Source organism: Nyctereutes procyonoides, unplaced genomic scaffold, assembly GCF_905146905.1.
Source record: "Nyctereutes procyonoides isolate TBG_1078 unplaced genomic scaffold, NYPRO_anot_genome, whole genome shotgun sequence".
Taxonomy (NCBI): domain Eukaryota; kingdom Metazoa; phylum Chordata; class Mammalia; order Carnivora; family Canidae; genus Nyctereutes; species Nyctereutes procyonoides.
The window spans coordinates 42,358,196-42,380,442 of record NW_026575030.1 but is presented as its reverse complement, the minus strand read 5'-3'; the positions used below and the strand labels follow the sequence as shown (position 1 = coordinate 42,380,442).

At 37.7% G+C, this 22,247-nt stretch overlaps 2 protein-coding genes across 28 annotated transcripts in view; one reads left to right on the top strand and one right to left on the bottom strand.

The window, feature by feature from the left end:
• TFG (trafficking from ER to golgi regulator) overlaps positions 1-6,490 on the top strand; it is a 29,427-nt gene extending 22,937 nt beyond the window's left edge. For 3 of the 5 annotated variants that reach the window (XM_055316218.1, XM_055316220.1, XM_055316217.1), the window contains exons 7-8: positions 2,198-2,296; positions 5,670-6,490. In XM_055316218.1, coding sequence (XP_055172193.1) covers positions 2,198-2,296; positions 5,670-6,052 — 482 coding nt within the window. In that variant the 3' untranslated portion in view covers positions 6,053-6,490. The remainder of the gene's footprint in view (positions 1-2,197; positions 2,297-5,669) is intronic. The other 2 variants (XM_055316221.1, XM_055316219.1) reach the window with 1 other exon arrangement.
• A 280-nt stretch (positions 6,491-6,770) lies between these two features.
• ABI3BP (ABI family member 3 binding protein) overlaps positions 6,771-22,247 on the bottom strand; it is a 234,624-nt gene continuing 219,147 nt past the window's right edge. For all 23 annotated transcript variants that reach the window (XM_055316193.1, XM_055316194.1, XM_055316195.1 and 20 more), the window contains 5 exons: positions 12,072-12,151; positions 11,225-11,254; positions 10,289-10,450; positions 9,097-9,219; positions 6,771-7,963 (listed from right to left, as the gene is read on the bottom strand). In XM_055316193.1, the coding sequence (XP_055172168.1) occupies positions 7,848-7,963; positions 9,097-9,219; positions 10,289-10,450; positions 11,225-11,254; positions 12,072-12,151 (511 nt within the window). In that variant the 3' untranslated portion in view covers positions 6,771-7,847. The remainder of the gene's footprint in view (positions 7,964-9,096; positions 9,220-10,288; positions 10,451-11,224; positions 11,255-12,071; positions 12,152-22,247) is intronic.

Here is a 22,247-nt window from a genome sequence, read left to right as displayed (position 1 = left end):
TTACTGCTTCAGCCTCTTCTCAGCCAACTTTAGTTACAGGCTTTACTTTGTACCAAGATACAGCTGCCCCAACTCGAGCAAACTAGAACTGAAGCAGATGTGGGCTGAAACAAGGAGTAAAAGCAGAGTTTTGATGGGACGGGAGTTTAGTGGCTACTTAAATTCCGTAAAACGGGCCTTGGAATTGTAAATATTTTTCCTAAGAATTTTATGCTTAATATGTTCTTCAGGTGAACTGACATTGGTGTTTTTTTTTTTTTTTAGAAAAAATTCCATCTTAAGCAGCGTATACTGTTGTAGAATGGCAGTTGGAAGGACAATTGTACCAAATAATGTTTGCTGTTCACTTATAAAGGAATGGGATTTAATGCTTTCTTAATGTCTCACATTATTCTATTGGGTTTATTTTAATTGAAAAATTATTTTCAAGTAGGTAAAAATTTGAAAATATAAAAGGATAAATAGTGAAAAATCAAATATTGTCTCTCCTACCTCTGACCCCTAGCAACCAGGTTCCTTTTTCCAGAGGCATCCAGTTAATACTATCTGATACTTGTTGAATTCTTTAGGATGGCTTTGATTGTGTGCCTTGCTGAAACTTTTTTTAAGTTTACACTAGAAAAATGGCATAGTTATTAATATGGGACCTCAGTCAGTAGCATTTTGGAGGTGAATCTCTAGATCAGTTCTCTCCAGAAGAAATACAGTGGAAGACATAAGTAATTTTTTAATTCATCACATTTAAGAAAGTTTTTAAAGTAAAACTAATGTTAATTAGACATTTTGCTTAATCCTGTATCTGGCATATCAACATGTAGTTATCGTTACTAATGTTTGCATTCTATTTTTTGTACTGCACATTAGAAGTCTGGGGTGTGACACCAATTTGAAACACTTCAACAACCCAATATGTTATACTTAAGCTATATTTCTGGTGCTTAGTAGTTGTATGTGGCTAGTGCCTATCGTATTGGATAGCACAGTCTAGGTTAAGATACCAGTTATTTATAGGATGGATTATAGGCTTTTAATGAATACTTTTTCACATATGATCTATAATGAGTCCCTGACATCACCAGTTAGATCAGTTGCTGGTTAGAATTTGAATAGAGGGATGCCTGGGTGGCTTAGTGGTTGAGCTCAAGGCATGATCCCAGGTCCAGAGATCGAGTTCCGCATCGGGCTTTCTGCAAGGAGCCTGCTTCTCCCTCTTTCTGTGTCTCTGCCTCTCTCTCTGTCTCTCATGAATAAATAAATAAAATCTTAAAAAAAAAAAAAAGTTTTTAAAAAGTTAAAAAAAATAGTTGTGCCTGTCAGTTTTTATTGAGGAAAACAATTACACTTTAGAATCATTGATGGCAACAGCCTATTATGTGGAGCCTTAATCTCAGCCTTTTTGATGATACCTAAGCTAATATTTATCTTAAATGAAATAATGTGTACAGAACTTCTTTTATACTAAAGCTGTAGAGTTTTGTTTGCATCCCAGTAATGGCTCATACTAGCTGTATTGACTTGAGGTAAATTGCTTCATTTTTCTGTATCTGTATAGGGATTGCTAGTAAGGGTTTACTTTTTCCCTTCTGTGTATTCTGTTCTTTGCTCATTTTTGTATTGTAGAGTTAATCATTCTAATATCTCAGAATCTATTATCATAATGCTATACATATTTTTTCCTTTTGATTATATTTCTGGTCACTTCTGTCCTGAAATTTAGTTAGGAAATACAATCTAGGATTAAGGTGGTATCTTCCAAGGTAACAAAGGTTCAAGCCTTTAGAATAAATACGGTGTTTTGGGAGAGATTTAGGAGCTATCAGTTATATTTGTTCCTTTTCTCAGATTTTTACTTCGTGATTTTTGACTTGGTTGATTTTTACTGAACATTAGCAGTACATATCTGTTGGCAGTTGGGTTTGAAAGCATTTGTTTTTCTGGAATTTATGAAGTGACCACACTAGTGTTATTATTTGCTGCTGCTGAGAGTTCTCTGCAGTCAATTCACAGCAGAGCAGCTATGTTTGTCCAGTAGATACTCTTGTACTTCGTAGCATTTAAAGGGGAAAAGACCCATTCCTGTGTCTTGTTACCAAGTGTACTTATGTGTTTGGATGGGGAGAGAATGAGATGTGCCTTAAAAATATTTCTCTTTGCCAAATTAAACCTGCCTCTATTCCTTGGCTTGTTGTTTTTTTAGGCCAGATGTACCAGCAGTACCCGCAACAGGCCGGCTATGGTGCTCAGCAGCCCCAGGCGCCGCCTCAGCCGCCACAGCAGTATGGTATTCAGTATTCAGGTGAGCATGTGTGCAGAGGGAGAGGACTCATGGATTTTGAGCTATTTCTGTACCCATTAAACTTTAATCCTTTCATCTGTTAAGGTTTGGTTTATAATACTTACATTGCTATAGGAGGTGTTAAGTATTGATTTGTTGGAGGAGATAACATTTATTTTTAAATATTTTGCATAAACATTTTACTGTAAATCAATATTTCAGTCAAGAGTCATAATAGATAATTTTGTATAACTTGTATGAATACATTTTTAACACAAGCTATTTCATACTGTTAGGATCTGCTTTTCTCTAAGGTGACTTAGAACTGCAAAAATGCAAGACTTATTTCCTCCCATTCTATGTCACACATAATTCCAGTGTACTGTAAAAATATTAACATTTTCCTCATACATGAAAAGAGTCTTGGTTAAATAGGAACCAAAATAAGCTACTTAGGTTTTTAAATATCCCTGAGTATGTAGGAATACCAAAAATAGGCCAAAAAAAATCAACTTGTGTCAAATGTAATCCAGGCAGCTTAGAACGTTGAGTATGGTTGTTTTAAATAGGCATCCTGGGTATTTTCTTTTACCTTCTGTCCACTGAAGATTACCCATATTTAAATATGAAACCTCTCTAGTGTAGCTTTGACCGTGATGATTGTAAATCAGGTAATTTTACATTTGTTATGTCAAAGAGTTTATGCTTAACTCTTGTTTCCCATCCAGAGATTTAAGTATCAAAAGGTCATATAATTAAAAATAACTTATCTAAGTTGAATCTTGCCAGAATTCTATTTTATGGAGTTTATATATATATAGTTCAACTAGAGCAGGAATTAGCACGCTGTTACCGTGGGCCAAATATGGCATGTCACCTGTTTTTGTGAATTAAGTGTTATTGGAATACACCTACACCCATTCACTGCTGTGCTGTTGCTCTGTAATGGCAGAGCTGAGTAGTTGCAACAGAGACAGTGTGGCCCACAAAACCTAGGATATTTACGTAGAAGCTGTTCACAGAAGTATGTCATGACTCCTGAACTAGACCATAAAATTCTATCTTTAATTGGAATTTTGACATACTTTAATGTATATAGTGAGTTCTATTTGGATTGTATTTGCTATAGTGTGATTGAACGTGTAGTTGGTAGTTTTTAATTATGTAAAGCAGGCAGGATGAATTTAAGCCTGGATTATGATAATATTAGGGTTACTTTAGGTTTGAAGTTCTTTAAAGTCAGAGTGTTAGAAATTATATAATTTGCAGAAATACTAGATACCAGAGCTGAAAAGTTATAGTCATCATTGTAATCCAGGGGAATTACTCCTCTGTGCTTCAGAATCACCTGGAGAGCCTTTTTTTGAAAGTTAAGGTGCCTAAGCCCTACTCCCAGATATTTTGTTTCACTTTTAGGAGTGGGACTCAGGCTTGGATACTTTTAAAAGCATTGCAGGTCATTCTAAAGTGCAGACACGGTTGGAAACGATTTGTCCTTGTGTTACCCACTTACATTATAAATGAAGCAGTTAGGGCTCAAAGAGGTTTTGACACATGAACACGCAGCTCTTCTGGTGGGGGAGCCCTGTCAGAGCCAGTATACACTTGACTTTGCTGTTAATCGCTTCTGTCATTCTTTTTTCTCCCACCTGGGCCAATGGTAGCAGGCTTAGCTGCCACAAAAGGCTAGATAAAATTATTTTAGGCTTCGTGGATCATATGATCCCTTGTCCTACACTACTCATGAATTTCCTTAAAAATCACGTAATTTCCATTTCTTGAGATTTTGTTGTTCTTCACCAAAATTGTTTTTCAAGGGAGAGTGTGGGGCTAGGAGAGAAACCAGACACATAATAGAGGCATTGCCACATTATAATCAAAGACTAACGGGTTGCTAAATAAAATGGCATTTTAGGCCCATAGCAGTTACTACTCCCTCTGTTGAGAAATAATTAAAGATCTGGTTGTTCCCAGACTCCGTTAAAAAGCCAGTTAAAATTTCAGTTGCCAGGATGAAAAGGCAGCATTTTTTTGCTCATAGTCTTACCTTGTATGTAGACATTGTTTCAGTATGAATGCTGAGTCCTTCTGTTTCTCCAAAAACTTACAGTAAAAAAAATTAAGCAAATTTTATGTAGGGGATAGAAGCTATATGACATTCAAGATTTTATCATGAACTGACTTCAGTATTTGGATGCTACCATAAGTAAAATGCCTTAGATACTTGGTTTACCTACTAAAAGTTAAGCTTGTTCTTAATGATTTTATTAGTCAGGGTCTTCATTCGAGTAAAGTTTAGTTTTCAAATTATCATTTTTGTATTTCTGATCCCACTAGTCCTATTAACTTGAATTTGGGAGATGTGGAAATAGTCAACTAAACACTCTGCTTGGAGACTGTAAATGGTGGTGGTAACATTGGACCATTTTTGACACTGTTGGTTTGGCAGTTTCCCTCTGACCTTTTCCAGTTTTACTCATGGACTATGTCAAAAAGGTTTCTTTCATGAGTAAATTTTGAACCCAGGTTCAAGGTGAGTTCAGAATATACTCCAATTCATTCAATCCTTTTTTTTTTTTTAAATGCAGGGTTGTACATATTTTAATAATTTTCTTATGTATCTGGTATTTAATGCTGACAGGATTCCAGTCATTGGAGAGGTTTCATTGCAAGTAGCTGCAGGTGTGTTTCATGGTAGAGATAAAAGTTTTTAGTGAAGCCGACTTGTTATTTTAAAAAAATTTACATCCTAGTAAATAATGAATATAGCTATTGATATTGTGGGGCAATATGGTATGCTTTTTATGTGTTATGCTGTTACTCCTAAGTCAAAATTCTGAGTTATAAAGGCAAAACGTCGGATACCAAATCTAAAAGATTTTAAGGATTGTGAAAATGGGTAATGCTTATTCTTAAATGGCTTATTTTTTATAGAGTGAACTTTAAAGCCTCTTATTAGCACAGTAAGATGTATTTGTAGCACCATTGCTTTGTTTAAAAATATTCATTGTCTCAATGTGTTTTTACTTGGTACACTTGTTAAATAGGCCTTCCCTCCACTCCAGGTTAATGACTAGCTTTACGTTAATTCCTGCATTGATCATTTGAGCATCTGTTCTATACTAGGAATTATACTACAACAGGTATTTGCTCTTAGGGATTATGTAGTATAGAAACGTTTGTAATGAAGAAATAGCTAGTGGTTTCAATTTAGGTTAGATGGTTTCAAAGTAACATGATATGATGGAATATACTACTCTACTTGTTATATAAATACTTAGGAATAAGCGTTTAAATTTCTCTTTTTTTGTCCAAAGCAGTAAGACTAATTCTCTGGAAAACTTTTCACTGAAAGGAAAGTAAGCTATATATGTACTTTATTTTGCCTTTTCAGCAGGCTATAGTCAGCAGACTGGACCCCAACAACCTCAGCAGTTCCAGGGATATGGCCAGCAACCAGCTTCCCAGGCACCAGCTCCTGCCTTTGCTGGCCAGCCTCAACAGCTGTCTGCTCAACCACCACAGCAGTACCAGGCGAGCAGTTACCCTCCACAAACTTACACTACCCAAACTTCTCAGCCTACCAATTACACTGTGCCCCCTGCCTCACAACCTGGAATGGCTCCAAGCCAACCCGGGGCCTATCAACCAAGACCAGGTTTTACTCCACCTCCTGGAAGTACCATGACTCCACCTCCTAGTGGGCCTAACCCTTATGCACGCACCCGCCCTCCCTTTGGTCAGGGCTATACCAAACCTGGACCTGGTTATCGATAAAGAGGCTCAGCTACACTGATGAATGTAGCTGATAGCTCTTAGCCTCCCAAAAGACTCCAATACTACTATTTTAATTTGTATTGAAATTGAGAAATTTAAAAAGCAGAGCATTTTTTTATGATATCATTGTCGCTGTTAATTGAAAGTATAATTTGCTGGAATACAAAAAGACCAAAATGAAAGTTTTTTTTTCTTCCCTTGCTTAAAAGTGTAGCAGCTGCCTAGTTATTTTGGAACACTACTCTGATGTGTGTAAAGTGATTGACTTTCTAGCTTGCCTTGTCCAGAGGATATTAAAACTCTAGGTTGAAGTTTAGCCATCTTAACTTGGCTTTTTATTAACATGATGTACTAAAATAAATAGATCCCTTTGAGAAGACAACTAGGTATTATGTACAAAATGTAACATTGATAGGTTAATAAAGATAATTGAACCTATTAGTGGTCTTGTATATGTTAATGACTAAATTAGATTACATAAGGAAAAACTTAGTTTTCTATTTCAAGAAACCCGGTGCCATGTGAGTTTTGTCCTGACTTTGAAAGAAATGGATTTAATAGTCCTTGGTTTAAAACAATGAAACTTCTTTAAAATAGGTTTCAGAGGAAGATAACATTATATATAAACACAACAGATACCAGGGGGGTTGGGTAGATCCTGAAAAATCTATGATGTTTCTTTTTAGAGTTGAATCATTCAGAAATGAAGAACTCAGTCTTAAAAAAACTACATCTCTTTATTGCAGAGTTGATACTTGCTGGAAAAATACAAAACATAGCGTTGATAAAATTGAAGCATGTTGAAGGGTAAGCAGAGGAAAGGTCCTTTCAGAAAGAAAGAGGCCAACAAATGCAGCATTCCCATGTCCCTCCCCAAATGAAGGACTTTTTTAAAGTAAGAGATTTTCATTACATTCTCTGATACATTCATTTCTAGAGGTCTTAGGTATTAAAAAAAAGTACATACTCTAAAATGGTAGGGATGTCATGTGGTAATTTTGTGCTCACACTTCACATTCAGTCTACGTTCAGCTTCATCAGAATTACATTAACAACAGCAGGAAGACAGCTGCTTAAAGGGATAGTTTGACAAAGTACATTCAGACATGGTAACATGGGTAAAGAAAGAACAAAAATGTTTTGAAGAGATCAGGTGTTCGGTATGCAGCTGAAATCAAATTGAATGATTCAAACAAACAACCTTTTCAGTACTTTGCAAAGATTTAAGGACATGTACGTCAGCACGAATGCTTAACTATTGAAATGCTTCAGGAAAGTATTTGGCTATTGCTAAAAATTTGAAGTTTAAATAAGTGTGAATATTAGGACCTCCCCCCCCCCCCCGATACAAATGCTGAAGATGATTTGATCTAATAAGTTAAACCAAGTTGAGATTTGTGGAATTAACTCACCAGTAAGAAGCATACACTTTAATAAAAGTATTTTTTTAAGTATATTAGTTTTTGATGTTAAATTTGTTATAAAAGTATCTCAAAACATCATTACAACAGTGCGATAAATAATATACAAATGATCTCTTAAAATACCATGAATTAGGGAGCCAGCTTCCCTAAAAATGTTACTGTTAATGTCAATATCTTGTTTTCTTAAAATGATTTTGTAAAACCTGATAAATATTCTCAGCAATATTTCTAATAAACATCTACTATTGCTATTAAACTTTAATACATAGTAAACATAACAGCTTTAAATGAATGTGACCAATACTATAGTGTTTCCAATTACTTCTTTGCCACGGTAAAACAGAAGGCACTTTTGATCACGATTGCAGCATCTACCATTTTCCAGGAATTGTGGTCCCACACTCATACCACTGGACGTAATTGATTTGGGTGTGACCACCTATTTCTCCAAATTGGACGGGTTCCTGACGAACTGCTCTGAAATAGCCTAAGGAGGAAAATAATTTCATTTTAATAGCTGCTATATTTTTGCCCTCACCATTCACAGATTGAAGGGTGTCCTCGAAGGGCTGAATGTTACTCTAGGTGACATGGTTGTATTTTAGAAAAGGGATAGCAACAGAGAGCCTGGTGTCTTCCCTGAGGTGGAAATGGCTGGCCAGACCTGAGGGGCACCTGAAACTCCTCTGACCTCTGCCTTAACAAGGTGGGATGAGCTGGTTGGTAGTGTCCGAGAGACAGGGCTGAAAAGGGGCAGGAGCCAGAGGGCTTTCATGTTTTGAGTGTCAGTGACCATGTTCAGTAAAAAGAAGGGAGTAGTTCAACGAACGATAAGTTGCTAAAAATTACACTTAGGTGAAATCTTTCTTCAAGGACTCTACAAATGTTGCTGCGAGTGTAAAATGTCATGGCGGTATCATACTTCATAGCGTGTTTTATATCCGATTCCTGAGGGGCAGCAGTTTCAGTTTCCTGCTAATGGGTTCACCGGTAAAAACACCAGCCATGGTAAAAGAGGACTTAAATGCCATTGAACGAAATGTGTGGCTGAATCAATGAGTCAAATAATTTAGAAACTTCTTAGTAATTGCTGAGTAATACGGACATTTAATTTACTCTCCCTCCTGCCCTGCCTGGATAAGGATTAAACTTTCAGTCTTTTAAATCCTCGCTTAGTGCTAATACGTCTTTAGCAAGGTACAGTGGTTATTCATTACTCACCAGAATTGTTCGATTTTAATTATATTTATATGGCAAATAATAAGGGTATAGAAAAAAATGCCGTGTGCTCTGTAAGGTAATACAGGAATGATTTACGGTTGGGAAACACTCCTTCTCTATAGCTGTTTCTGCAGACTGTTCTTGAAGTAGAATGTCTATAGATATCTGGGGGAAATAGATATCTATTTCCTTTAGCTCTAAGGAACAGAGTCTTAAGGACTGGGAGGAAAGTTGCGAGACTTCTGTTAAGATCCTAATGTGAAAGTCTTTTTCTAGTCGGATAAAAAGAGCAGTAGTACTCTAGAATTATTTTTAAAGCAACTGCTTTCCTCAGCTTGAATTCTCTTTTTGTTAATTTGTAAAATCCTCTTGGCTGAGAAGGAGGCTCAGAAAACATACCTTCTTTGGTGGGTAACTGGTCAGAGCTGAGTTGCTGTCCTGTGCGACCATCTAAAAACGAGTCCACAAACTGGCAGTGATCTTCTCCGTGGCCTCTCTGATCGCCTATGTTATAAAATTTTCCTAGGGAACCAGAAATTAAAAGGATCATTAAGTGTTACTCTCTCTGATTTTACTCTTGCCTCTCTTTCCCTCCTCCTCTTCCCAGAGATCAGTCATCTTTTAAAAATGCAGTTCAAAAAATGTTGCTCCTCTTCAAAAATCTCTCCCGCAGTCTCCTATTATATTCAAAGGAAAACCCCAAATCCTTACCTGGTTACAAAGCTCCACATGATTTTGTGCCTGCCTGCCCGCCCTTCCCCTTGCTAACTAGGCATGTTCTGGCCAATGCCTTTGCCTCTCTCTTCCCTCTACCTCTAGTGCTTCATCCCTATATTTTTGCAGGGGTGGTTCCTTCTCACAGTTCTCAGCACAAATCTTAGCATTTCAGAGAGGCCATTCTAACTAAAGAAGCTTCCACTCAGCCATTTTCTCTCACCCTTTCTAATTTTTCTTCAAAGCACTACATGGAATCTTTATTTACATATTTGTTGACTGTCCCTGCTAAGTTAGGAGCTGCAAGAAAGCAGCTCCCAAGCAGGAAGAGGTTTTGTGTATTGCTTTGTCCTCAGCACCTAGAAAAACCTCTGGACAAAGCAGCTATTTGTTGAATGATCACATGTCTACCTTTTCATGTTGGGGCTAGCCTTAAAATTTTTCTCTGTATGAATAGAGGAGAAAAATAACAGTGCCACTGAGTCTACAGCAAGGAGTTAGCACCCTTTCGGTACCGTGTTTTGATCTGGTCTCCGAGAAACTCAAAATCTTAAATATGCCCTATTCCTTCCATGATTACTGTTACATACACTCATTGTCAGTAGACTCTGTCCTTGGTGGCTGTAGCAAAATTGAGCTTCCGTGTGGCAAGTGCCTTTACATTCAGATTTGCCTTGATTTTGTTTCAAATTGCATTTTCATTATTTACGTTCTGGTGGCATGCCTCAAATCCCAGGCCCAGTACTCCAGGAACATCTAGCTCTAAAGGAAGAACTGTGTTTACATCACACCTTAGTGCCTGGAGCCATCCCCTAGAAAAGGCCAAGTTACAGAACGCTGTCTGGAGGCTCGAAACAGAGCCAGTAGCCTTGCTTACCTGTGAGGGAGTCACTCAGGTAGATCTTGTATCGGAGAGAGTTGCACAGCTGCACCCCTACAAACTTTTTATACCACGTCCGTTTCACATACTGTTTGCCCTTACATTCTGAGTAAGAATCTGAGTTAAAGGGTCTTTCAGTCCAGATGGCATCTCTTCCTGCTGCATAAGGAAAACATGGTTTGAGTATAGCATCCGCCTTGGGGATCAAAGAGCCATCCTCAATGCTTTATAATAAAGCTGTTTGCACAGTTCATTGTCAACCACCTGTTGATCCCTGGTTTTCTCCAATGCTGAATGCTGGAGCCAAAATATAGGAGTTTAAACATAGCAACTCCCTAAATTAAATTCCTGTGACTGGTGAGATAGGCAGTGTGTTTAGGTTTCACATAGTCCATGCAGGGCTAGATGTAGGTCCCATCCCCTTAGGAGCAAATTTAGGTTTTTGGGTTTGGTTTTGTTTGCAGCACAGTGTAGAATTTATTTATTTATTTTTTTAAATTTTTATTTATTTATGATAGTCACACAGAATGAGAGAGAGGCAGAGACATAGGCAGAGGGAGAAGCAGGCTCCATGCACCGGGAGCCCGATATGGGATTCGATCCCGGGTCTCCAGGATCGTGCCCTGGGCCAAAGGCAGGCGCCAAACCGCTGCGCCACCCAGGGATCCCCACAGTGTAGAATTTAAACAGATGCTTTAATGTGACTTTTTATTAAAAGTGGAAATGAGGTGGTTATATCTTATCTAACCAATTTTGAGCTGTCCTGCACCTGAATGAAAACGACCTTCAGAATATCCAGCTTGTTCCCCAAACAAGCGTCCATGAATGTTTATACTCTAAATGGACTAAAAATCATGACCATTCTGCTATGCCTGGAAGCTGAATCAGTTTAGAGAAGCATGTAGTTGGGTTCACACAGAGCCAGGTACTTACCAGAAACTGGCTCGCTCACTCTTGGATCCGCTGAAGAGAAAAAGCAGAGTCAGGTGTTAACAGTAGGTCAGTAAGCACTGGTGTGTCTGGTATAGTGAGGAAGGTGAATGCTGACAGTTAAGTGTGACTTGCAAAGTGGTACACTCTTGCTAAAGACTGAATTTGAAAGTGGGTTTTGGTTGTAGAGTTATTTTCCATTAGACAGTCTCTGCCCGGGACTCGGCTGTATCTTTTGGAATCTTTGTTGCTCTTCAAACTCTCACTCCATTTTAAAGCTTCCTCTTTTTAGATTCAGACAGAAAATATTGATGGCAAAATCACCAAAATGCCAGGAAGTGCCGTTGGTATAAAAATTACACAGATAATGCTGTGAGTTCAGATGTATCTTTTAAAGGAATTGGGAGTGTACACGGTCAGAAAATTTCACAGCTCCTTATCAAAAAAACCCGTCAAATGAATGCCCTTTCTGGATGTCCTATGACTCGAGTGTGTCTGATATTTTAATTCTAGGCATTGATTCTAAGCATACAGAGGAGTATTCATTCATTCACTGGTTTTTAGAGTAGACACTGATACACTTTTCATCTTTTAAACTGATAGGCCTTTTTTTTTTTTCCTCTGACATCAAAATAAATGAGAAAAAAAATGTTTGTTTCCTTAAGGCTACCTTTATCAGATTGCTTTTTCAAAGTTCAAGAAACACTTTATACACGTGTTTATTTAGCTGGGTTTCACAGAAGCTCCTTATGCAAAACATTGTGGCCCTTTACATCCTTATTGGGAATTACCTGATTGATGTGATTACTCGATTCAGTACTGAACACCACTGTGATTGTGATGTGATTACCTGATTCAGTACTGAATGCCACTGTGTTGCTGGCTGGGCCTTCTCCAAGTGGGTTTTTGGGTTTCACCTGGAATTCATAGCTGTGTAGGAGAAAAAATTAAAAAAAAATTATATTCTTCAAGGGTAGGAAACAACATTCCTTTGTTATACTGAAATCCTTCCTGATTCTATTTTGAAATCGTGAGGACAGTGAGCACACAAATATTTGACAACCACCATGAGGAAATAAACTCTTTACTTTCCAAACACGTTGTCTAATGTTTTGTATAAGGAAAAGGGGTTAATAAAAAAGATTTGGAGTTTTTTAAAAGACCACTAACTAGTAGGAACAACTAGGCTATCTAGATTTAAAAGGTCTAATGAATGCTCAGCAAAATAAAAAAAAGAAAAAAGACTAACCAAGCATACCAGTTGAAAAATTTCAAGAGTATTGGGATATAAAGATCTTAAAAGTTTCTGAGGAAAAAAAATAGGTTTCATTCAAAGGATCCAGACTCAGAATGACATTTGACTTCTTAACACTGAAAGTTCAAAAACAATGGAACAGGGGCACCTGGTTGGCTCAGTTGGTTAAGTGTTCAACTCTTGATTTCAGCTCAGGACATGATCTCAGGGTTATGGGATAAAGCCCTGAGTCAGGCTCTGCACTCAGTGTGGAAACTGCTTGTGCCTCTCTCCCTACTCCTTCCTGTGTCCCTGTGTCGCTCCCCCTCTCACTATCTCTAAAATAAATCATAAAGTCCCTAAAAAACTCCAAAACAATGGAATGCCTTCAGCAGTCTTCATTTTATTCTAAAATCTGTGTCTGTCCAAACAATAGTATCAGTAAAACAAAGATAATTCCAGACATGTAAGAACTCAAATATACTATCTTCCATGATCTAAAAATACATTTCTCAAGGAATGCCACAAAGGGAGGCAGGAAAAGAGGACAAAGGATATAGGAGTTAGGGGAGCGACACAGAAGCAAAAGATGATGGTGAGGGATTCTAGGAGATATTACCATAAACGCATCGAACAAAGAGATGATGTACTTTGCTTTTTTTGAGAAATAGTCTAGAAATATGGCAGAAGAAATAATTAGCAAAAGAAATAGTTAAAATAATTGAAAAAGAGTATAGTTGACCAAGATGGTGAAGTAGGAAGCTCCTGAGCTGCTCTTTTCCCACAGGCACATCATATATACAGCTAGCTGCACATGGAGCAGTTCTCTCTGAAAGATCCAGAAACTAGCCAAATGACTCATACACATCAGGCAAATGAAAGAACACCCACACTGAAATGGGTAGGAAAGGCTAGGACACACTCTTGGCAAAAAACCCTGCTTCTGGCACAGCGTCCTGTAATTGGGGCAAATCCCCAACTCACAGCACCTCCCTGAGGAGCAAAGGGTTTGGACCTCCCATCTAGTACCCCAACTTTTAAGACTCCCACCTGAGGAATGAGGCCCATAAACACCCAGCCCTAAAAGGCAATAGGGCTTGCATTCACAATTACCAATGACTGTAGTCAAGAAGCAGTTCTTAACCAGCTAAACCCCCAGGGCTCAGCACAGAGAGAACGGCAAAGCCACCCATATACCAGTCTTCCCTGAAAAAGGTTTATTTGCATACCTTAAAAGTGGCTATCTGATGAACATAGGGGAAGGGAAGGAAAAGTAAGATAAAAACAGAGAGGGAGGCAAATCATAAGAGACTCTTGACCAGAACAAACTGAGGGTTGTTGGAGGAGAGGTGGGTAGAGAGATGGGGTAATTGAGTGACAGGCATTAAGGTGAGCACTTGATGTCATAAGCACTGGGTGTAATATGCAACTGGTGAATCATTAAATTCTACTCCTGAAGCTAATAATACACCTTATGTTAACTAAATTGAATTAAAAAAAATTTATTTTAAAGCTGGTATCTGAAAAAAAGAAATAAAGCTGGTATCTGAAGGTGAGACTTCTAACTATAGCACATATGTATTGGCTGGCTGCAATCGTCAGAGACTGGAAAAATGGTGGACACCTTCCTTGCCCTTCCCTCCAGCCTGCTGCAACAGTAAAACTAAGTCACCACAACTCCTTTCTGGAAGGAGTTTACAAATATTTGGCACCCTAGTTTTTGTGGCTGCTGTTCAAAGGATGTCGGCTTACCTGGCTCTGAGAGCCAACGGGGCTTGCATTCTTGAGTCCCATAATACTGTAGCACACAAAACAGTTTTTAACAGATACAGGAGCACTCCTCCCTCATGGGTATATCCTGGGCTGAACACAGAGAGAGCATGCAAAAATGCCCATCCTCCAGGTTTTCTGGAGGAGGATTAAATACATAGTATCCTAGCTGCTGAGGGTCCAGTTTATAATTAGCCTGCATCCAGGTGCTGATTGCAGTTCTCACCTTTGGGACACTGATGGGTTTTGGAATACCCTCAGCTATGGCAAGCCACTAACAACAAAGAAGGTGGCTTGGACAACCTCGGAGGTTTGAGGAATAACCAGGAACTTGGGCTGGGCTGACCGAAGAGATTTATTTCCTACACAAGACCATTCTATCAAGACTGGGAGGGATGGCTGTTCTATCTAATGAGCAGAAATGAACAAAGAATCAAGGAAACTGAAGAAACAGAGGAATATGTTCCAAACAAAACAAGAAAGTTTACAAAAACATCTCAATGAAATAGTGATTTACCTCAGAGTTCAAAATAATAGTCATAAAGGTGCTTACCGAGGTCAAGAGAAAAATGCATAAAGAAAGCAAGAATTTCAACAAGGAGAGACTAAAAAAATGTACCAAACAGAAATCACTTAGCCGAAGAATACACTAACCGAACTGAAAAAACTCATTAGAGGAGTTAAACAATAGAGTAGATAAAGTGGAAGAAAGGATAAGCAAACTTGAAAACAGGGCAGAGGAATTCAACTAATCAGATGAGTCAAAAGATAAAAGAATGAAAAGGAGTGAAAATAGCTAAGAGACATATGGGACACCGTCAAGCAGATATGTATTATAGGAGTCCCAGAAGGAGGGGAGAGAAAGCAGCTGAAAGTTTATGTGAAGAAATACTGACTAAAAACTTTATCCTGGGGAAAGAGATGTCCAAATTCAGGAAGTCCAAGGAGTTTCATATAGGAGAATCTAAAGATATCCACACTGGGACACATTATAATTAAACTGTCAAAAGTTAATACAGCGAGAGAATCTAAAAGAAGCAAGGAAGAGCACCTTGTTTCATACAAGGAAATTTCCATAATACTATCAGCAGATTTTTTCAGCAGAAACATTCAGGCCAAAAGAGAGCAGACCTGACATATTCAACATGCTAAAATTAAAACAACAAACAAAATTACCCAGCAAAACTGTCCTTCAGAATTGAAGGAGAGGTAGAGTTTTTCAAACAAAAGCTGAGGATTCATCACCACTACAGTGGCCTTGTAAGAAATGTTAAAGAGAGTTCTAGCTGAAACTAAAGGCTGCTAATTAGTTACAAGAAAACATACAAAAGTATAAAACTCACTGGTAAAGATAAATTAATAGTTAAATTCAGAATATTCTAATGTAATCATGGTGGGGCAAATCATTTATAACTAATGTGAAAAAAGGTTACAAGAGGAAAATATTAAAAATAGCAATGCTGCAACAATTTGTTATTGATTATAATGATGCAAACAAAGTAAATTATGGTATCAAAACAATGTGGAGGAGAGAGTGTAAAAATGCAGAGCTTCTGTATGTGTTTGAAGTTGCTATTAGCATAAAATAAACTGTCATAAATGGTTTATGTAAGTCTTGTGGTAACAAAAACAATAACTTACAGGAGATACATTAAAGATAAAGAGAAAGCAATCAAAGCATACCTCTACAGAAATCATCAGATCACAAGGGAAGAGTGCAAAGAGAAAATAAAGGAACAAAAGAATTACAAAACAATTGGGAAACCATGAACAAAACAGCCATAGTAAGTCTAAACCTCCCAATAATTACTTTAAATGTAAATAGACCAAATTCTCCAATCCAAGGACAGAGAGTAGTAGCTTAATGGACAAAAAACAGGAACCAAGGAAATGCTGCTTATAAGAGACTTACTTCAGCTTTAAGGACACACATAGACTGAAAGGAAAGAAGAGGAAAAAGATATACCATTCAGATGGAAAACAAAGGAAGCAGAGGTACCATCCGGACAGAAAATCATTTTGAGACATTGGACTTAAACTACATATTGGACTGGAAAGGTCTAAGAGACATTTACAGAACATCCATCTGAATACATATTCTCAAGCACACATGTAACATTCTTCAGAATGGATCATATTTTAGGCCACAAAACAAGTCTTGAAAAACTAAAAAATGCTGAAATCATATCAAGTATTTTTTTTCTAACCCTAATGGTAAGAAGCTAGAAATTAATTACATGAAGAAAACTAGAGAATTCACAAATACGTGGAGATTAAACAACATGCTTCTGAACAACCAATGGGTTCATGAAGAAATCAAAAGAGTAACAACAACAAAATTCCTTGAGACAAATGAAAATGGAAATACAACATATAAAAACTTATGAGATACAGTAAAAGCAATTTGAAGAGGGAAATATATAATGATGAATGCCTACATTAAAAAAAAAGATATCAAATAAATACCTCAAGGATCTACAAGAGTAAACTAAGCCCAAAGTTGGTAGAAGAAAGGAAGTAACAAAGCTCAGAACAGAAATGAAAGAGATTACAACTGATCCCCCCCAAATAAGAGACTAATATAACCAATTATACTCTAATAATTTGCATATTGCAGACAAAAATGGATATGTTCCTAGAAACATAAAACCTACCAAGACTGAATGATAAAGAAATAGGTAATCGGAACAGAACATGATCAAGTGGGATTCAATCCAGGGATAGAAAGAAGGCTCAACATCCACAAATCAATCAATGTGATATACCACCTCAACGAAATGAGTGATAATCTGTATGGCCTCAATAGATGCAGAAAAGCATTAGACAAAATTCAACATACTTTCATGACAAAGACTCTCAAGAAAGTGTTATGGAAGGAATGTGTCTCAACATGATAAAGGCTATAAATGACAAGCCCACAACTAACATCACACTCAACAGTGAAATGCTGAAACCTTTCCTTCTCAATCAGGAACAAGACAAGGATGCCCACTCCTGCCACTTTTATTTGACATAATCCTGGAAATCCTAGCCAGAGAAATCAGGGGAAAAAAAAAATACTGTCACCTGGAACAGAAAGTACAACTATTTCTATTTATGGATGACATGGTATTATATAGAAAACCCTACGGACTCCACAAAACCACCATTAGAATAAACAAATTCAGTCAAGTTGCAGGATACAAAGTCAGTATATAGAAATAAGTTGTGTTTTTATATACCAACAGTGAACTTTCAGAAAGAGAACTCAAGAAAACAATCCCAATAATAATATCATCAAGAAGAATAAAATACTTAGGAATAAATTTATTCAAAGAAGTAAAAGATCTGTATACTGAAAGCTGTAATAAATATGAAAGGAGGAAACCACAGTGAGGAAAACACAAATACATGGAAAGACATTCCCTGTTAATGGATTAGAAGAATTAATATTGTTAAAATTCCTCTACTATCCAAAGTAATCTATAGATTTGATATAATTGCTATAAAAATTTCAATGGCATTTTTCACAAAAACAACAATGGATCCTCTAATTTGTATGGAGCCATAGAAGAACCAGAATGGCCCAAGCAATCGTGAGAAAGAGCAAAGGTGAAGGCTTCATGGTCCTGGATTTCCAGCTCTATTACAAAGCTTTACCAATAAAAAATAGTTTGGTATTGGCAGAAAACAGATACATAGATTAAGGGAACATAACAGAAAGCAAAGAAATAAACTCACCCCTATATGGCCAGTTTATGACAAAGGAGACAGGAATATACAGTTGGGAAAAGGACAGACTCTTCAATAAATGGTCTTGGGAGAACTGGACAGCTACATACAAGAGAACAAAACTGGACCACTATCTTACGCCATGCACAAAATTAGCTCAAAATGGATTAAATGCTTGAATAGAAGATCTGCAACCACAAAAACTAATGGAAGAAAACACAGAGGGTAATCTTGACATCAGTCTTGGCAATGATTTTTTGGATTGAATACCCAAAGTAAAGACAACAGAAGCTAAAATAAGTGGGACTACCTAAAACTAAAAAGCTCTGCACAGCAAAGGAAACCATCAACAAAAAGAAAGGCAACCTATAGGAGAAAGTATTTGTAAAACATGTATATGATAAGGGGCTAATATACAAATATATAGGGAACATATGCAACTCAACAGCAAAAAAAGTAGCTGTATTAAAAAAAAAAAGGGCAAAAGAGCCTAAATAGACAATTTTTTTTTTAAAGAAGATATACAGATGGCCCATAGGTACATGAAAAGGCGCTCGACATCACTAGTTGTCAGGAGAGTATAATGAGGTATCACCTCACACCTAAGACAACAGGTAACAAATGACTGTGAGGATGTGGAGTAAGGAATCCTTTGTACACTCTTGGTGGGATGCAACTGGCATAGTCACCCTAGAAAAATGTGTGGAGGTTCCTCAAGAAATTAAAAAGGGACTGTGGACAGTTCCTCATATAATCAGGCAATCTCACCTCTGAGTATTTATCCAGAGACAGTGAAATCATTGTCTCAAAGAGATATTTGTACTGCCACATTCATAAACAGCATTATTTATATTAGCAAAGATATGGAAACAACTTAAATACCCATTGATATGTAAATGGATATAGAAAATGTAATATTTTCTATTCAGTCTTAAAAATGAAGGAAATCCTGCCATTTGCAGTGACATGGATCAACCTGGTGACATACTGCATGGTATCACTTATGTTAAAACTCAAAAAAAGTCAAACTCACAGAAATAGAGTAGAAGAGTGGTTGCTAGGGGTTGGGGGAAATAGATCTTGGTCAAAGGGTACAAACTTTCAGTTATAAGATGAATAAGATCTGAGGATCTAATGTATAATATCGTAACTGTAGTTGATAACATTGTATTATATGATTGCAATGTGCTAAGAGTAGACTTTAAATGTTCTTACCCCAACCCCCAAATAGGTAAATATATGAGGTGCTGGTTGTGCTAAGTAATAACCTGATTAAGGTGGGAATCATTTCACAATGTGTATGTGTATCAGATCATCATGTTGTATATACTTTAAATATCTTAGTTTTGTCGATTATACAATAAAGTTGAAAATGTTTGCTTCTGCAAAGCAGAATTTGGGAAGAGGAATGAACAGCTTTGCACCATTTGACTTAAAACCATATACAAGTATTTCAGACAAAAACAAAAATTAAATTCAGAGCACCTGGGTGGCTCCATCAGTTAAGTGACTGACTCTCGATTTTGGCTCAGGTTGTGATCTCAGGGTTGTGAGGTCAGTTTCTGGGTGGAAATGGGTCCAATCTTCCTGACCCTCCCTCTCAGGAGGCAGCAAGGTGCTGTGGCTAAGGTCATGGGCTCTGGAGCCACAAAAACAGGTTCACAACTCAGTAATGTTTGACTTTAGGGTAAGTCCCATAAATGCTGTGAGCCTCGATTTTTTTCATATTTAAAAATAAATAACATTATCCTCATTTTTATATAAGGGTATAAAAATACCTTTTGAGTCTTTTTGTGAGGAAGAAATTAGATAACACATTTAAAAGGAAGGTGCCTGGCCATAGTAAGTAATTATAAATATTCTCTAGTATTAAATTTCTATCTCTAGAAAATTTTTTAAAAGGTGGTTATATTATTGGGGAACTTGACAAACACTGCCATAGATTTCTAGAGACAGAACTCTTCTATGTCCACATACTTGCTTTTGGGTTCATAAAGTTTATAATAAGGGTATAGCCAGTGGGTTATTGAGAATAAAAATTTAGCAGATGAATCTTTCTCCATAGGTTAAGAAAATAAAAAGTTCTAAGATTTCAATAAGGAGTCTAGAAAGTGCTAAACCATTATTCCATAGGAGTGGGGTAAAGTGGGGTAGAGTTCGGAAAACAACTGTTGAAAATCAGCATAAGATTTAAATACCAATTCACTGAAAAGTGAAAAAACTAGGATTTCAATGAGCGGGATCTGTAGAGAGACAGGGACACTCCAACCTGTAGGATCTGACCTGAACCTATCTTCAGGTTTGGTTAGTGTAGACACTTATTTCTATCATTTCCTACTTTCCCTTCCTTTATTTCTTTCTATAACCATTTCCCTCTATTTTTTTTTTTGCCTATAATGGAATTATAGCTTTCATTATTTGATGAGCTTTTTACTTATTGACTCCCAAGGATTTAAAAGTTGGTTTGCACTCTAACAAAGGTCTCAAACTTCAAGCAACCTGCCTTTTATATGGAAAGGCCACCCTGCAGCTGCTTGTTGGTTTGAGTGGTTTGGCTAGCTAATTTTACCCCTATGAAGTCTTGAAATATTTGAGCCCTATTCAGTCAGGGGAAGAGAAATGGAAAAGTAGAATATGAAAAAATGAGTAACAGGCGCTCAAATGAGGAAGGAGAAATCCGATCAATCCGTTCTCCAGGCATTTCTGGATGCCTGCCACATGTAGACATTGTACTGACCTGGGAATACAGATAAGGAGCACAAGGGCAGAGCTGCAGGGACACTTATTAGAGAATAAAATAAGTCCTAATCAGGGGCAGAGGGCAGAGGAGCAGGGCACCAGCAGGCATCAAGTATCATCAACCCGGTGCCTCGGACGTCCTCTGGAACATTCTCGTAGCTCCCATTTCTACGGGTACAAGCAATTCCTGGTCTGGGCTACACTCCAAGACTATATAGTTGCTATGCGTTTCTGGCACCGCCCTGCCCCCCCCCCCATACTAAGCAATTCTAAGTGAAAAGCAATGAAAAGAATATATTCATGTGAAAGAATAATTGCTCTCTTTATAGACTAGGGGAGTTCCATGCTCTTAGCTATACTTTTGCCAGAAGAAAAGTTGCAAAACTGAGCACTCCTCTACATTTCTTTTTTCTTGAACGATGCAGCCATTGTTCTGTGGCCCACACCTACAATAAAACTCAATAAAGTACCTAACGCTCTGGTAGCTTATTTTGCTCCTTTCCACAAAGCCCATGAGACAAGATGTGGAAAAGTTCGTAAGAGAATCTACAGAGACCAGAATATTCACACACACACACACACACACACACACACACACACACACACAACCCCCACCATGAACGAGGGCATAATGGCTATTCCACATGCCTTCTTTGTTCAGCCAGATTTATAGTTTATGAGAAGCTGCTGTCTCTATTCCAGTTTACTTTTGGAGCCAAGATTTTATTAAATCAAACAACATAAACAATAGTCCCAAACTGTCCTTGCTGTCAGGTACAGGAAACTTCAGTAGGTTTTCGTTTTAGAGGCAGGAACTGTTCTCCAGGATCCTCCCAGGCTACAGAGGAGAGCAGAAGTACTTGAATGCCTTAAGTGAACTTGATTTATCTTAATTACCAGACAGAAGACATTTTCCATAGGAAGTTGCGGGGCCACATGGAAATCTGGCACACAAGGGGTTGATTCTTCAGGGGTTTTTAAGTCAAGTTAGGAGAGGAGGGCTCATGTGAAGACATGATAGTGCTTTTTATTTTTACCGTGGAGCACGTGTGCGTCCATCTATAGTGTCCAACCTATTTAGCAGAAGAGCCCCATCTGTTAGTGGATTATCCCAACGTGTGCTAGAAACAACCTGTCTGAAAACAAACAGCAGACCACAGGCCTAGCTTCAGAGAAATATGGTTTATCCGAACGATTCTACTCGCTGTAAGACTTAGATTCAGGGTTTGTTTCCAGTTCCACTTTCCCACTGACTCTGTGACGTCTTTGGATATCCTACAAATGTACCATTTTCGAAGTTGGGGAGGCTTTGGGATCAATAAGTTACTTCGTCCTTCCTGTCCCCTTAGGCAGCGGTGCAAGGCTTACTGTTTAAGTTCTATGCTTTCTCAGTTCTTCTGTTCACAGAACCACAAAGGGTTGGCTGTGGACAGGAGAGGCCTAGTGTTTTTCTTTGGCCTCCACAAGAGCCACACATGCGGTTTCATGGGGGAAATAAATGGACAATAAATACTGGGGAATGGGTTGGTTGGGTACTGGTTCAGCTGGACGCCAACATACCTATATTTTCTT